Source organism: Falco naumanni, chromosome 19 (genome assembly GCF_017639655.2).
Source record: "Falco naumanni isolate bFalNau1 chromosome 19, bFalNau1.pat, whole genome shotgun sequence".
NCBI lineage: Eukaryota > Metazoa > Chordata > Aves > Falconiformes > Falconidae > Falco > Falco naumanni.
In genome coordinates this window covers 661,708-679,612 of record NC_054072.1, presented here as the reverse complement: position 1 = coordinate 679,612, position 17,905 = coordinate 661,708, and the positions used below count along the sequence as shown (strand labels likewise).

At 48.0% G+C, this 17,905-nt stretch overlaps 1 protein-coding gene across 13 annotated transcripts in view; it reads right to left on the bottom strand.

The window, feature by feature from the left end:
• The window catches only part of AAK1 (AP2 associated kinase 1), an 85,447-nt gene extending 75,260 nt beyond the window's left edge, over positions 1–10,187 (bottom strand). For 10 of the 13 annotated variants that reach the window (XM_040617827.1, XM_040617831.1, XM_040617833.1 and 7 more), the window contains exons 1-2: positions 9,793–10,187; positions 9,345–9,677 (exon numbers count right to left, since the gene is read on the bottom strand). In XM_040617827.1, the coding sequence (XP_040473761.1) occupies positions 9,345–9,504 (160 nt within the window). In that variant the 5' untranslated portion in view covers positions 9,505–9,677; positions 9,793–10,187. The remainder of the gene's footprint in view (positions 1–9,344; positions 9,678–9,792) is intronic. The other 3 variants (XM_040617838.1, XM_040617837.1, XM_040617839.1) reach the window with 3 other exon arrangements.
• Positions 10,188–17,905: the final 7,718 nt, after the last annotated feature.

Below are 17,905 nucleotides of genomic sequence, written 5' to 3'. Positions count from 1 at the left end.
TGAATAAGCATATGCCTTTCTGTTCAGTTGTCAGATGTCCAGAAACAGGAGAGGGTTGCAGGGATTGTCCAGAATCTGCAGTCTTCTGACAGTTACTCACAAGCCCCATAATTATTAGGGGATTTAATTCATCAGCTCAAATGAACTTACATAATTGCTTGAGAATCCCAACATATATATATATCAATATATGCATTTCTAGTCTGCTCAGTAGCAGAAAAAGCTTCAAAGGTACAACGTAAGTGCTTCTTAGGCTGTTAAGTTTAAAACAAAAGCAAAAGGTAGAAAATTACCATCTGTCCCGCTCCAAAAATAGCATCATTTTCATTTTTAAAAAATCCAGTATGTTTAATCCCGTCACACATTCTGCTGAATGCTGTGTGAGCAAGGTCGTTTGCGTGTTTCCTGTGGTCTCTGAATAGCATCAGATCTTTAGAAGATACCGCGTGTTAATTATCATGTCATAATCAGCTGTAAGGTTACAGCTGCTTGCACCTAGCCATGTGTCTTTCTGAACATGCCTCCTAAAGCAGCAGCACACCAGCGTATTTTGGTACCAAATGCAATTGGTGAGCCTCAGCAGGCACAAGCAAGAGCAGCCAGGCATCTCCCAGGAGTACGGACACAGTCTTTGTTCTGCGTTTCCGTTATGTGACACAGGGCCCTAGTCCATGATAAAAGTTCCTCGATACTATGGTGACATGAATGTTAATGACACTGTGGTTAAAACACCAGACAAGGAGTTACATTTGCATTTAATACAAGGCTTCGTCACTGCTTTCCTATGTAGCCCTTATCAAACCGCTGCAATCTTCATGTGCTTCAGATTCTCATTTGTAAAATAATTTGAAAAGTCTTTCTTCCACCATATGTTTGTCTACTTTGCAGAGAGGGGAAGGGGAAAAAAACCACACACAGAAACACAACTTGTGTGACACCTAATACACAGGGGTCGTTATGTTTGCTGAAAACGGAGAGAGCACAACAGTTCCAACTACAACTGGTAACTGGGTATAGAAACAAAAGAGAAAACTCATAGTCACATATTCAAGTACAGCTTCTAACTCAAAAGCAACAGGTAAATGCCAAAAAAAAAAAGGCTCTGACTTTGAGCAGAATTTTTCTTGCCAGAAATATGCACTCAAGGCACTCCAGGACAGACCCAAGCCTGCACTGCTCCCTTCTCTTTCCCCTTGCCATACTGTCCCTCCTTCGTCCTTTGCCACCCCACAATCCACACATCAGTGCTCTGCAATGCTTTTTTTAATTATTTCCTTACAGACACAACCAATTTAAAAACAACACATAAGTACCAGCAAGCTCTCACCAGTTGACAACCAGGGCTGGCTTCTTGTGTCATCTTACATGCACTGACATGTGAAAGGGCTGTAACGAGCACGCAGCCACCAAAGAGCTTGTGTCACAACACACTCAACTTTGCAAGCAGCGCTTGCTGAAATTCCCAGGGAATACTCCATGCACATCAGCTAGCACCCATGTCACCTGCTCCCCAGCAGAATCAGGAGCATCCTGCTGACACTACCTGCACAGCAAGGGTGAAATAAGACACAGAGACCTCACATGAGTTTAGCAAGTACTTCTCAAGTGTTCAGGTTGCCTAACAGAACATCTGCAGAACTCTAGTCAAAGTAACAGGGATCCTATGAAGAGAACACCCTTCCATCCCAGCCACCGGCCCAGCCTTATCTCTGCTTATCTCCTGCCCTTACCCCAACTCTCGCCCCAAACAGACATGGCACTGCCTCTTCCCTCCAGCCAACGTCTCCTGCCTGTTTGTGCGGAATCCCAGAGGGCTGGTTATTCCTTGTTAGTCATCTACTCTCTACACACCACGCATATGCCTGCCTCATGAGCAGTGCTACAATACCTGGGTAAAAAAGGCAGGTATGTCAGCACACGAGCACAAACATACACACAGGTGCTTCCACAGATCCTCCTCCTCCTAACTTAAAGGGTATTTTAAGTATTTCACCGCATCTTTCATGTCACTAACCATTTGCATATCCCCTGGTATTAGACACTTCTTGCCAAAGGTCACAAAGAGTTATTAGACCAGAGCCCAAGGGTCAACAGCAACCACAAATATCTTCATGTCAACACAGGGCAGTCATAAGGCAAGGATCTCCCATCGATCCAGCTCACTCCTCCAAAGCAAGCAGCTAAATGCTGGAAAGAAGGTCTTTATTTCTGAAGCACTTCCCAAGTCAGAAGCAATTAATCCTTCAGAGGCTCATGACAGGTAACTAAAGTATCACTGACTTAGCAGGTAGGTCACGCAGCGAAAGCACATAAAGCAATAGGTCTGCACTTCCAGGCTCCTCTCACGTCAGCACTGATTATTTGTGTTCATTTTAGGTATTTTTAAATGCTTTGAAAGTCATGAGTTTTATAAGACTCTCACTCCCCCAACTTCTGAATAGCTTCCATGTATAATCCAGAATAGCAGTTAAGTCACAAAAACAGGCACATCACATCAAACCAAGGGTTCCTCTTGCTTGCTATGGTGCTTTGAATAGAAACTGATGCTCAAGGAAAGCCCACGTGAACCAGGTCACATCGTGCTTTGCATGGAGCATTCTGCACTTCCCTAAGTGACAAGCTCTGAGTTTATTTTACTGCTGCCATTAGAGTTGTGCAGCAAAAACACATGTCAATCTTGCAAGCAGCATTTAGCTTACAGAAGTAAAGGAGATACAAGCTAAGATGTCATCTGAATAACAGCTGTGCTTTTAGATAGTAAAATGCATGGTCTTCTGAAGCCATCACCCTCAAGAACAGCGCACCAGATTCCTTTCTAAGTTTACACGGGCACATTTTGGGGTCACCTCCCTACTACAGCCCTACAGACACCACATAGGAAGTAAAACCAGCATGTTCCTAACAAATCTACCCGTCCCATCACAGCACCAGCTAGCTTCCAGCTCAACTGCGAGGTGGATGTACCTGCATGCAAAGTCTCTGCTTGGGGAACTCAGCTGCTGATGGCTTTTTTTATTTTTAATCTATGAGATCACTCGTCACTGGTACATAATTTGTTTCTGCAAAATCATGAAGCAAACCAGATGCTCTGAGCATCTTGTTCCAAAAAAGTCTTTAATCCAATCCTGCGACACATGGCCCGAGGTCCTGATGTCACCGTGGGCTCTGCCACAGAGCAAGCGTAAATTTATGCCCAAATCACATGTGTGCCAAGAGCATGCCCATTTAAAACACACAGAGGCAGCATTTGAGAGAAAACACAGACTGCAATTAAAGCACTCAATCTGGAAGGCCAGGGATCAATTCCTGACTTGGCCACACATACTCTGCATTGCTTCACCTTCATATCTCAGTATGTTATTTCCCAGCAGCCCTAAAAGGAACCGCAGGACATTTTCATAGACTGTGCCAGGGCTCAGATACTCTGGCAACAGGGTAGTGCAACCTCCTCACGTTAGAGGAGCTGCAGTGGCTCTCCTCTGCTTTCATTCTACTGTATCATACTGTAGGCAGCTAACAATAACCTTCATTTCATTTAGTGGCAATTTCTGGACCTCCTACAAAAGCAGAAAAGGAAATTTTCCATAATGATAAAAAGCCACAAATGAGAGAAAATTACCTTGCAACTGTGTTTCTCTTAAGTCTTTCCGAATCTTTTCCTTCTGCTTGTAAATCACCGTCAGTATTGATCCTACATCCAAAAAGGTACAGCAGCCAGTATCTAATTTAAGGAGGTATGTTTCCAATACAATACCACCACAAGGACATCCTGCGCTTCCCCCCAAAGCAAGAAAAAGGCATCGTTTTCCTCGGAAGCTTATTTATTCAGCTACCTCTCATTATCAAAAAAGAGCTCCTCTGTAAACCAAGTTTGCTTATGGCATGTTTCTCCTCAGAGACTTCCTGCCTCCTTGTACATGTGAAACACGAGTAAACACTTATTAGTACAAATGAAAGCAAATTGGTTGTGACTTTCCAGAAGAGCAGCAGCAAGTCCTGCATCCAGGAAGCTACTATTCCAATGGGCACAGCCTCAGTCTGTCCAAATCACTATTTTCACTGAAAAAAAAAAAAAAAAGTCACCTTCAAAGGAAGCAGCTTCCAGTCTCAATGCAAGTGAGCAGCACCTAGTCAGTTCTGGCCTCTTATTAGCGGTGATTAATGCAGGTGGGTGAGCTTGGAAGGCAGCAAGTGCTAAACCCAAAGTGAATTCCAGCTTGTCTTCAGCACATTTATAACTTACCACCTGCTCTCTTCAACCTCTGACAAGCTGCTGTACAATGGGGAGAAGGCCCACAGCACAGAACAAACATTATGGCAGCACATGTTCTCCTTAGATGCAAGATGTCATTGCTGGTGTTGCAACCAGAGGTTAGTAACCTGTTCATATATAACTACTAGAACGCTTCTTCAACACTCGAGCTGGATAAACCCTGTATTTTCCCCAGCCAGAATCCCAAAATTAAGCTCTCTTATACCAAGTCATTGACAACAGCTACATAAGGCTGTTGCGGGACCGCTTGAATTAGGACCTATTTTGTTTTAACATGGAAGGCTCCTTCCAGGGAAGATGACTGCAGAAAACTCGTTCTCCCATGACTGCACAGGGCTAACACTGCCATTAAATACGCTTTTAGCTAATGTAACTGTTACGTAAGAAACCAGCCACCCCCATGTACAATCCCAGGCCCATTCTCTGACATGCTGATAAAGCTTACAAGTGAGGCTAGATGATGCAAGCCTCTGGGCTATACAACTTACAGAGTTAAATCCTCTAACACCTTCTTTTCCTTCCTGATTACATCCAGGGACGCGGCGCACACTCTGCCCCAGCAAAATCTGTGCTGTTAAAAGCACCAAAGCACTTGGGATACCTTGACATTTACCAAACAACTCACTTGGGATTCTTCACCAGTTTGCCTGGCTTGTGCACTCAAAAAAAAAAAACCCAGACTACCAAAACACAGAGGAGCCAACAGCCTACTTAGCAGTGCAGAACACAGCATACATGCCCTGCCTCACAAGGTACACAGGAGGGGGGGGGGGGAATAAAAAAATCACATGTCCCATTCCAAGAGGAGAAATAGTTTAATTCCTAATCCAAATGTCACTGGTCAGATGATTAGCAGCTAGTACTTGGCAGAAGCTAGAAGGCAATAACCAACAAAACACACTTCAAAGTGACATCTTGAACCCAACTGGAACTGGGTTGAAGATCACGTACATCTGCAAAATTTACCTCAAATAGGGTTTGGTTTAAACTGAAGTTATTTCAGAAGAAGTTCATGTGTAATTTTAGGGACTTTGGGTTACAGTGCTGCACGCTCCAGGAAAAGGAAGCGCTGAGGGTAAGCCAGGCGGGGGTCAGCATTAGCCCAAGCACACATTCAGGCAGCTCAGGGGACCCAGTTTCCCCACTGGGCACAGGCTGGGCATTCACAGCCTTACCAAGCTCTTCAGACACACGTCGGCCTGCAGGTCCGCTAGAGCAAGTCATCATGAAACCTTCCCACAAAATCAGTCTTTTTAAAACAGAGTAACAACTATGGCTGGCAAACTGAAGCTGATTTTGCATTGGTTTGTAGTGTCTACCATTAAATGCTTTGAAATTCACATTAGCTAGCAGCACACACAGGGGCATGTATCTGGAAAAAAAATTCGTTAAATATCTGACAATTATTAAACCTGAATCCCCTAACTTCCACATTTTAAGGGGGAAAGACTACAACTACCACCTTCAGAAAAGTACTCCTAATTGAAAAAGTGACTTTCCACCAAAGAAACACAGCATCTTTTGCTAGAAGTAGACCAAGACAAACGAATTCCTAGCTCAAACACGCATCCCATCAACACTTGGATCAATTCAGCACTCTTACAATATTGCAGGTACCCAGAGAAACACAAAACATAGCCCCCTGAGAAGGTGACACTGGGGCAACCCCCACCCTCTTTGTTTTAGCTCAGAGTAGTACCTGTGACTTGTGTTACTTCGCCACACATGCACATCCCAGAAACTCCTTAGCAAATTTCTGATTTATGGCAACATCCTTCTAAATGTTTCTGCTACTCTGGTCCTCATCAGAGAGGCACCGTCCTCCTCAAGGCTCCAGTGCAGGGTTCTGTCGCTGTTTTCATTCCCTACACACCGGCAGAAACAAAAAGCACCATCCAATTTGATCACAGTTTTGGTTTCTTTTCATAAACAAAAGAGTAAGAGATAGTAGCCAGACTCATCCAGACACTCAAATGCCTCCTGGGCATTCACCTCAGCTCCTCGAAACACCAATCACCCTAAAGTCAATAACAACACCCCCCAGCCCACACCGGAGCACTAGGATGATGATGCTGCTGCTGACTCTAACCCTGGCCTCGCAGAACTCCAAGGCCAGCAGTGCTGACCTCCCACAGCTGTTAGTCCTCATACAAACTTGGAGGGGAATTTTTTCAAGAGATTATTCATGCTATTGTACGGATTAGTGCAAGATGACTACAAAGACTCAACTAAGAACCATGTATTGCAATATACTGTTTATAAAAAAAAAAAATACTGATTCACCAGCATTATAACACCACAGACAACCAACCATTCAAGTTCCTTCTATATTATTCCCATCTACTTCCTTCCAGAAGGAAGGAACAGTTCCTCCCTGCCCAGGAAAGCAAGTATCCAGACACCTATTTTTAAGGGGGTGGGGGGTGTACCTAACTACAGCAGATATTCTGGGGGATCTACGCAAGAGACTGTAAGCACGTGGAGACATCAGCCATCTGGCACACTTCGCAGTGCCTGCATTCAGGATTCCTGGTTCCCATCCTGGGCCAGGGAGCAGTCATCTTCAGCAGGGTTGCTCAGCAGAATTGAGGGTGACCAGTGACAGCTTTGACAGATAGAGGTAAATCCCCAGGCTTTAATTCCAGAAATTCTGGTTCAACCAGTTCCCCAGGCTCACAACTCGAGTCTCCCCCCACACCATCCATCATCATTCCAGAGACTCTTTCTTTCAAGCCACTTTTACATCTCATTTATTTTCTAGGCTTCACACGCTGCACCAAAACACAGGCTTTTCCTCTCCCTTCTAAAGCAATGGGGATGAGAGACATTTCTTTTCCAGACAGGATATCCCTCCTCCTCCTCCAAAGTGCTTCACAGGGGACTTTCCCTTTTAGCAGAAATGCCCAAGACTTCACAAGATGCCTTTTCAACACTGCTGAACCACCAAAATTCACTGCAGATGCAAAAAAGTTCTCCAGCCGAGGATTCAGATGTCAGTAATGCCGGAACCAAGTTGCCAGAGAGCTCCCCAGGTCTCCAGCTGAGTCCGTGAAAACAGACTGTTTACCAGCACCTGGGGAGCACACGCAGCTACACCGAAAGGCCAGAAGTACGCAATGCTGCAGCACTCCTGACCCATGCTGACTCCCCAGGTGACCTACCTTCCCTATAAAGGAAACGGCATTTTCACCCCTCTGTTCCCACCAAAAGGCAACAGCCTGCAAACCTACGAGCCAGCTCGCTCTTGTCCCCTTGGAGACTTAGCCCACCACACAGCAAGATTTCTGACTCCCCACACCAGCAGCCCAACTGGGAGGAAGCCACCTGCATAGCACGTTTCACCAGAAGAACTTCCATAGCCTTATCGCGTGGTCAGGAAGAGAACACAGCAACCTATTTCACAGACCTGCCGCACCTGTGCCCGCAGATCTGAGTTGTAGCCAACCCTAGGCTATGCTCCATCCCAGAGGCCAACCAAGAAACCAGGAGTCACAGGGAAAAGCCCTCAGAAGTAGCAGCTCCTCCAGGACTGCAAGGTATGGAGCAGAGGCACTTCTCCCGCACAATCCGCGCTACCACCTTGCTCCTTTGGTGGCTGCAGCTTAGGCCGGCCGAGCAGGAGACAGCCCAGTGACACACAGGCTCACTTTCCGGCACTGTCAGCACCAGAGCAGAACCTGCCAACAGATTATTCATCCGCAAAAAAAAATGTTTTCCCATGCTACCAGGATAAGGCCAACCAACATTAAAAAAAAAAAAAAAACAACACAGACTGACAGCTTCTCAGGTTTAGTTCACATAGCTCCTAAGTTTTGAGGGCCAAAAGGGCTTTGGAAATATCAACCAAGGCAAACCTATACTACTAATTTCAAGTCAGGTTAAAAAAAAATAAAATTGCTATAGTTACTAGTTGAAGGACCGGTGGTTTTGGTGCTCCTCTCAGCACAGCACACAGCAGAACGTATCAGAAACCATGTTTGAAAGATGGTCACAGACCCGTTTTCTTGTACACTGTGGTGACTTTAAAAACCCTCAACACACACAGCGTACACAGAGTCCCTTTTCCTTTTTAGGGTTCTTTCTGTAAAAGCCAACACAGGTCCTCCCACTCAGCTCTCATACAGCAGCTGCCCTCTCCTTCGCAATTACAAGATCAAAACAAAACACTGTTTTGACTGAAATCGCAAAGGATGCTGTGCAGGAGACAGACCAGGAGCAGGTCTAAGGAGGCCAACATCTCGCTGAAGGTCGAGGCTAAGGTTACCAGCCAGAGCCATTCATAAGGTTCCTTATAGCCCTAACAAATTAAATGTAAAATGATAGTTAAAGCAGCCGCACTGGTTAGAATTGAAAAAAAATACCACCAGCAGCTTGCTGCTCTGCAAGGACTGTATGCATATAGAGTTCTATAACCCCTGCTGTTCAATTTTAGTTCTTTAATGGTTTTATTTTGAAAAAGAAAAAGAAATGTAATTGGGATTACTGCTTCCCCTGCAGAAACCCCACAGAAACAGAAATCCCTCGTCCCTGATCACAGCTAGCTCTACTCAGCCTATGTGCATGATATATCTACAAGGAATTTACTCGTGTTTCATTCCCTTCTGCTTAAGGTAGAAAAGGAGGCAACCAGCTGAAGAAAGTTAAGAGCGAAGACCACTTCTTTCTTTATTTACAGCACCTTGTTCTGCACCAAAACATCTGACAATTTTGGTGGGGGTGGTTGTTTGGGTTTTTTTTAGAGTCCCAGCTTCGGAAAGGTGGGAAACAACTCCTTGAAATCCTCTCGCTTCCTAAAGCATTAAAAAAAAAAAAAAACCAACACCCCAAAGAAACCACACACCAAAAGCAAACCAAGCGCAGCAAACCCACAGCGGGTTTACAGGCGGTAAGAGCCGCCGTGTCAGACGCCACCGGCTCGCCAGCCTGTCAAGGACAATGACAAGTTGGGGGGGCCGGGGGTAGAGGGGGGGCGGCGTGCCCGGGAAAGGCCGGAGACTCCCTCCGCCAGCGCTGCGAGGGGAAGGGGCTGGGAAGAGCCGCGAAGGCTCCGCAGAAGCCGCGGGGCCCTTACCTTCCGCCAACACCTCGTCCACCGTCACCTGGTGGCGACCGATGCTGAACACCCGGCCGATGTACCCGCTGCCCGCGCCGCCGCCGCTGCCGCCGCCGCTGGTGCCCGAGCCGGGGCCGGAGCCGCCCTGCTCCCGCCGCGAGTCGAAAAACTTCTTCATGGCTCCGGGGGGCGGCCGCCGGGCGCTGGCCGTGGGGGCGACGCCGCGCCCGCGGGCCCGAGCCCCCCGCCTCGCTGCGCCCGCAGCCGGCCGAGGCCGCCGAGGGGGCCCCGGGGCCGCTCGCCGCGCGGGGCCGGGCGGAGCAGGCGCGCTGTGCTCCGGGGGATTCACACCTGCAAAACCACAGGGGGATAACGGGGGGGAGAGAGGCGTTACCCCGCCGCACGGCCCGGGGCCGCCGCAGCCCCCTCAGGGGAGCCCCGACCGACAGGGCCCCCCGCCCGGTACCTCTCTGCGGGCGGGGGGTGCCTCCATGCACCCCGCAGCCGTGCCCAGGGCCGGCCCAGCCGCAGCCCCGCCGGCTAGGTTACGGCGGGGGCCGCCTGCCGGTAGGGCCCGGGGCCCGCATCGCCGCTCGGCGGAGCTCCCGGCGGCCACCAGAGCACCGTCAGGGACCGACCCCGCCGCCGCCGCCCCCCGCCGGCCCCATCCGACCAGGAAATGGGCTGTCACAGGAAGTCCCGGCTGCCGGCCATAGCGCCGCCCCCGCCAGCCCCAGGGCCCGGCCCCGCCGCCACACGGGCCCTCCCGCCGCCGGCGGAGCCCCCCGGGAGCGCAGCCGTCACCCCACGCCCCGCAGCGCGGCGGAGGGGCGAACGCCCTTCGGCAAGGGGGGGGCGGGAGGCGGAATGGCGGCCCCGGCCCTGCCGCGCGGCACCCTGGGAGCGGTAGTTCCCGCGCAGCCAGCGGGCGCGGCGGCGGCGCGGCGGGGACTACAACTCCCGGCATGCAGCGCGGCCCCGCCGCGGGGGCGGGGGGCGAGGGGGCGCGGGCGGGGGGCGCCGCTTCGGCGGGGCCGTGAGGGGAGACCCTCCGGGCAGAGGCTTCCCAGCGGCGCGGCCGGCGGGATGGGGCCTGCGGGGCAGCGGGGGGACCCCGGGGGCCGTTCCTTCCCCTCAGCGGGAGGGATGGGCGCGGAAATCCTGTCAGCGAGGAGCCGCGGCCCGCGCTGGCGCCGCGCCTGGTGACGGCCGTTCGGGTTTAATTCGAAATAGTGCGCTTAAACTTGACATTTTCGTGTCATAATAATAAAAGCGCCCTTCTGTGACATCTTGGGCTTGGCCTGAAGTGCACGGCTTGTCTTCATGCAGGCCCTGCGAGCGGCCTGGTTCAAGAGCCTCAAATAAAATTGAAAATAAACGAGGTAATCCCCAGCCCGCAAAACTCACTGAGGCTTTAAACCTGGCAGTTGGGTTTGCGATGGCTGCATCTTGGATTTACTGTTAGATTACATCTTCCTCCTCCTCCCTGCGCCAGTACCTCACGCATCGTGCAGCGAGGTGCTCACACGCCGTGACACCGCTTTTCCGAAGCTCCCAAAGCTTTTGGGTCAGGCTTCGGAGGTTTGGTCTAGCTCAGATCTCATGGAATTTCTTTTAAAGATCCTTTGGGTTCTTTTCAGCCTTTTTTCTCAGAAATCAGGAATTTTCCAGCTGATGGAATCCACTGCAGCCAGCTCCTTTCCGTGAGTTAACCGGGAAGGCCGGAGCTGGGATTTCAAACAGGTGAGGGAAATATTAAAATGGGAAAAATTGGTTTTCCCAGCTTGCAGCCCAGAATACAAAGCCCTGAGGAGCATGTGGCTGCCAGAGGAATGCCTCCGTGACAGCACCGCTCTCCTTCTTCCCCTCTGACTGGGGCAGGAGCGGAAACTAGAGCGTGCTCGTGTTTTCCCCATGACTATTGTTTCCTGTATTATGGTAATAACTACAGCCATCCTGCTGACAAGCTCCTGTCCCAAGCAGACTGGCTGGGCAGGCCCCGGTTACTGTGGGATGGCAACAATGTTTACCCTTTGCACAGCCCTTTTTCCTGCATCACTGTTGGGCTTGGGCTTCCAGCGACGCCAACAAGACTGGATCAGCATGTTGAAAACAGACCTAATTCTTGTGTCCGCCATCCCCCAGCATCTGAAGACTTTCAAGATGCACATGGCTCTCAGGCAAGTAAAATTGTCAGTGATTATATTTTTACCATGTTGGATGCACAGATCTAAAAGTGCATCGCTGTACAGTTGCTTATCTGCTGAGCCACCATGCCTCTTCAGTACGGTTAATGCTTCACCTCTTCCATCATCCTTGTTCTTGACAGTTCCTGTAGGTAAGGGTCTACAAGCCCACCCTACAGACCTCAAAGTCTTCCTTGACCACTGTCATTCTCCCATAGTTCATAGGGTGCTGTGGGGTATCTGCACCTCATTTCCAAGTGTCCTGTACGAGATACTGTAAGTCCACACAGCTGAAACTGCAATCATTTCAGCCAGCCAGCTAACACAAGTGTGAAAGCTGTCCTTTTTTATTTAGCAGGCTTTAAATGTCATTAAACTCTGCTCAGCTGTGGTTTGGGGCTATATGATGAGTTGCCAGTGGCCAACACAGAAGAGTCACTTGCCTTTCACATTAAATATGAACTGGGTAAAGTCTCAGTTGCTTCTATCCTTTTTACATTATTATTTTTTTGTAATTACTCTAACCTGTGAAAGATCCCCAGATATCTATTAAGACTGAGGTAAAACACCCCGTGCACAAAGAGAGTCCAATAATAAGTGATTTCTGGGGACTCTGCAGAACTGAACAATTTCCAAGGAAATTGGGCATCTCGGTACAGTACAGGGAAATGACTCATTTCCAACTAAAGAAGATAAAGCCTACTGCCGTGCAGAGAGCTTGCAGATGCACTGCTGAATATCCTAACTAGGGACTGAGAAGTACTCTTTTTTTTTTTTTTTTTCCCCCTCTTTTTTTTTTTTTCTTTTTAAAGGTACCTGGGAGTGCTGAGGCATAATGCAGACAAGTGTCAGACCCACATAGAACTATGGGGCCTTGATGTTCTGGCCACAGGCATGCAAACTGTCGGTGACCATTTTGGGGACCAAAAGCACAGCAGAAGCCTATCATCGGTTGCAGATGCTGCTGATATTCTTTATTGCAGAAGGCACAAGGCTCGGCTGCACTGCTGCAGTTCCAGTGACCTTCATAGGGACCAGAAAGAACCGAGTCTGAAAGCTGTAAGGGAAAAAGCTCATCAGTGATTGCCAGCAGAGACATGATCTAGTCCTTCTCTGCTGTTAGCCTGGAGCAAATCCAGGCTGCTCACAAATTTGTCCCATTGCAGAGAGAAACCTCAATCTAACTAATACCATGAATTCTAAACACCAAGATTTAGCTGTTAAAATCCCATGATGCTAGGTTTAAAATATTTGAGTCCCAGTGATGTGGTCAGCAGAGCTGTTTGCCTGCATATTGTCTCCCTGATCCCTGGTTCCCTTATACCGCTAAGAAAATACAACCAAATCCCCAGGAAGAAGCACATTAATACAGCTGCATCCCTCTTGATCAAACTTTCCAGACAGCTCAGCATTTTCTAAATAAAAACATACGTTTGGAAAGGTTTCATCCGATTAACCTAAAAGCGAGGGCACACCGACCTCTTCTGGACATTTCGAGAGGCGGCAGCGAGGTAGAAAAGCGCCTGCAGGGTTTTCTGTGCCTGGTGATGCACAGCTATCCTGGGGCAAGAAAGGAATGGTCATGTTCTCCTGTATTCATTGCATATTAAGTCTTCTCATCCAGCTATTTTTATCTCGATAAGGATGTTCCCTTAACGGCACACGTTTAGTGCAAAAATCTCAGTCGAGCTTCTCACCAGCTGAAGGGTAGTAGAGCCACGATTTTATCCATCTCTCTTCCTGCCCATGATTTTCTGGAATCCAAGGGTTTATTTTAAGCACAGAGTAGTGGCCTGAAAACACTACTGGTACAACCAGAAAAACCATCACCTTACCACTCCCAAGAAAACGGTCAACTCTCAAGCGTACTATCACGTAGCTAGTAATGTGGCTAGGGTCAGAGCTCTGCAACGGATCAAAAAGCCTTGAAACTCACACCTGTATTTTACCTGTTTAAAAAATAAATTTCCACCTCTTACATGTTTCTCTTTGCCCTTCTAAGACATACTCAACAGCAGCAGCTATGCTTCCCGCAGCTAGAAACCAACATCCTCCATCAACAGCAATAATACCCATGGCCTAGATATATATAATAAGCACACATAAAAATAATTGAGCTGATTAAGATCTGTAGGCTCATGCATGTTTGATGCAATATTACCACAGCCTGGACCAATACTGCGTACATCAATAGGATTGACCACCAAGGCAAAAAGAGGCACATATCCCAAGGATCGTGACTTGGCACTACAAATACACGCTCTTGTTTAAAGCAGTTGTTGTTACATGAAGAGAAATTTGCAGGTTTGGGGTTCTCACTGCAAAGGGAGGTAGCTGCATTTCAAGCAGCAGGGTCCTGAGGGTGCCCTCAGGCTTTCGTTGCTCCAAGCAGTCTCACCTGGGCCTCTACCCAGCGCATTTTGCCCATCGACCATGACCTCCATTTAAGCACAGGCCCAGAGGTCTCACTCTTTCTCTCGGCAGCTGTAGGGCAGCCCTGGCCGTGGCTCTGTCTTTTGGCTTTGCTGGGTGAGCTCTGGAGTGAGTAGTGCTGTTCCGTAGCGTTCCCAGCTTGGTTTCCTGGGTAGGCTGATAGGCTCGCTGCCCTGCTTTGCCTTGTGCTCATGGGTGCCTGATGAAGCTGCTTTACTGCCCCGACTGTATTTAGGCACGGGAGGGCTGGGTCCCGTGTGCAGGCTCGTCCTTAGCTTGTTTTCTATTGTGCAGCAGCCCTGCTCGCATTGGTGTTTAGCTCTAGATGTATCGTGTTAAGATGCTGACGTTTTCCCTGCTCCAAGCCCTGCATCAGCCAGTGAGTTTCTATCATATTCCCATGAAGGAATGAATGCATGTGTGCCATAAAAATTACTCTTAGCTGGGCAGTCATAACTGCTTTCATCCCCTAGAGCTGGGTTGTAGCCAAATTACACAGCAGCTAAGTAAGATAAAGCTAAACAGAGGTAGATATTAATTAAGAAGAAAAAAGTGAAAGCTACTCATTTCCTCTTCAGAACTATATGTATGCTAATTAAAGTAAACATTCATTAAGCCCATTAAATGAAATTTAGGTTTGATAATGCATTTAAGGCTGCTGGAAGCAGTGGTGTAGCAGTTTGTAGCCTGCAGCTTTGGGGAAGGAGAGTTTAGTCTGTACCACAAATAACATATAGCTTCCACAGGGCATTAGGAGTTTCCCTGAGTGAACTGTCTCCCTGGAGCTGGCAAATGCCCTAAGGCCTGGGGCTTAGGTGACATCAATTAGTCTTGATAGCGTGAGTTTGTTCAAGACAAAATTGTATTTGTATAAACTGTAATGTAAATGCAATAATAGTGGTCTAGCCCATCTCTTGTCCTTAATGTAAATAGGCTGCAGCACCACAAGCAGTGTCATTCTGATTGTGCTGCATCCACATTGGGTGATGTCTTCCCAACAAGTGACGGGAATGGCTTACCAAGGCCATGTGAAGGCTTCTGCATGTCTTCTGCCTCAGCCTTAAGCTGTACTGGGGATGTTAAAGCAGACCAGTGTTCCCCCAGTTCAGTTTGAACAGTGTAAGGTGGAACAACACAACTAGGATCAAGAGCAAGCAACAACTTGTATGACTGCAAGGGGATCTTTTGGAGGTGAAGGGGTCACCTCACAAGTGCCCAGCCACCTTCACAACCACACTGCAGAGGTGCTTGCTGACTCCAGCCCCCCTTCAGATGGCATTCGTTGGCACAGGCAGCACACGAAGCTGTCTAACCACCCGTGCCCCAGCAATGTTTGCCTTCCTTGCTGCTTATAGCTGCAGTTAATAAAAGAGAACAGTACAGTGGGCTCACGGCCGAGTGCAGCCTTAAGTTTCTCTGTAATAGAAAGGCAGAGTGTGTGGGTATATCTGAGATGGTGTCTGCAGAACAGCAGCGTGGAAAGCACTGAGTGCGGTAGCACCCGAGATGCTGTTGTAGCTGTCACTTAGAAATCCTAAGAGCATCCAGGATCTCCTCTTGTGTGCCTGCCTGCAGAATATGCAAGCAGCCCTGTCTTAAAAATCTTGAATTGAAGCACTCTTGAAATGGGGAGTTTGACTCCTGGCTCCTTCATGCAGCTACTCATTGCTGTCTCCCCTCATAGCTTATTTTCTATGGCACGGAGACCACCACGTCTGAGTGGTCTCTTGTTTTAAAGGCACTCAGGTTAGAGGGATTTTTCTCAAATCCGTTCCTCTCCCCTGTTCCTTCTTGGCTTTACGTGACATGTATGTTTATGTCATCAAGCCAGCCTAGCCAGAGAGCCCTTGACTTGCATAGCAGTACTGGTACGCTGCGCTCACGGCTTTGTAAAGCCTGGATTGCTAAGAGGTGGAGTGCTGCACATTCCCCTGGTAATACTGACCACGTAAAAACAGTGTTTCTAATGGTTATGGTAAAGTAATGAAGAGCTAAGAACACTTTTCTTTCTTACGTGAATTGGAATACTTCAGTCTTCCCACCTCATGTTTCTGGGAATGTGTTTGTCACCTTTCTTCATCTCTCTGTGTTAAAAGGGCTTCGCTCAGATGGCAGAACAGAAGCTTCAGGCTGGCTCTTCCCAGGGGCTTCCCCAAAACAGTTTCTACACCAAGGCTACACATTTGGAAGCGGACATTTCATCTTACACAGTGCTGAACTGGAGGTAAGGAGACATCCTTGCTCTAAGCATCAGAAGTACCCCTACGTCTTCATAGTGAGTCCTAATATCTGCAGTTAATCTAGTGATTAATCTGATATTAATATGCAGAATGTGAAAATGTTTTACCCTCTTACAAGCGCATGAAAATCAGTGCTTTAGAAAAGCAAGCGCTGGTTTTCAGCCTCCACCCTAACCTCGGCTACTCGCTGCTATGGAGACAGTAGTCTTAACTGAGCTGCAGCATTGCAACATCGCTCCGGCAGCACTCATGCAACAGTTGAATAACCCCATTTTCAGGGGCTGCCAAATGCAAACTGCATTTATACTTCTAGACTCAGGTATGAAAATGAGCATTCCCTTATGAACTTGCTGAAAACACCTGCATAATCCCCAAAGGCCCAGATTCTGGCCCCGACTTCAATCTGTGGCAGATTGGCTAATGACTTTGTTAGTGCCAGGATATGGACCTTGGTGAATGAGGTGAGGCGGGTTCTCTGAAGCTAAAGGCAGATACCTGCTAATCAAAGGCCACAATGAAAATCTCTCCTTCCAGCACTAGGTTCCTCTGCTCTCTGAGGTGCAAATTTAAAAGGCCAAGTCCTTAGGGCAAAAACACAAATGCTGCCGTTTTCTGAGAGGTTTGGCTCTGTTCTCGTTGTGGGACCTGGAATAAATACCTCCTTCCTAACAGGCTGGCTGCTTGAGCTCAATCTATTCACTTAATGCACACTGCCATGTCTTTCTGTGACCTTTAATTTTTATTGTGTGTTTTGTAGAGATGGGAGAACAGCAGGATGGAACGGGAATACAGAGCAGATATGCAACCGAGTGAAGTCGGGGGTTTTGGAGAACTTTATAACAAGTGGGTTTAAAATCATCAGAGACAACCAGGATATATCAGTGAAAAGAAAAGCAAATGTGCTTTGTCACCTACGACACTGATGGGAACTGTGGCCTTGTCCATTACTGTTCCTCTTTTGATGTAAGGATAGCAAAGCTATGTTAGACACTGCTTCAGGCTGGAGATATTCAAGGATAGCCATAGCCTTTCCATAATTTAAGAGACGAAGACAACATACTGAAAGCTGAGCAGACCCTAGACAAAGAGCTCCTGGAGAGACAATGCTCTGTCTCTTCAACCTTGTATAAGAAATTTCTCCTACAGCAACAACCCTTGCCTTCCTGAAGGGAGCAGCTCCTGCAGCAAGGTACAACAGCGTTCAGGCAGCCATTGCCCTAAACCCCTTGTCCTTCCATCCACCTTCCAGAGAAACTCAGCTAACTCTCAGCATGTTCAGAAGCTTTCATACTTTGGTGGGCTTTTTTTCCTTTCCAATATTCAAATAATCATGATCGTCTGAACTGGATGGCTACGGAGATAGCATCCATGACCAGCCAAGCTTATGGGGAGCTCAGCTGTGTGTTGGGTCAGGATGTGGCTTCTGAAGAGGCTACGCTTGCATGACTAATTCTGCATGGCTAAAAACATCCACGCAAACACTTTGCATCTCCGAGTATTCCTCCCTACTTGGAGCCTCTCCCAGGGGGCAAGAAAAGGTTAAATTATGCAAATCATGAATGGCAGGATTGGTGCAATATTTAAAGGGTAAATAATATCCAAAGAAGATTCATAACTTACAGTCTTAAATAATTACTGTTGCATATACTGTTGACTGCAGTATCAGAGCCATCCAGTCCTCAGGGCTGAAGAGGCTGGAAAGCAAACAGAAGAATGAAGC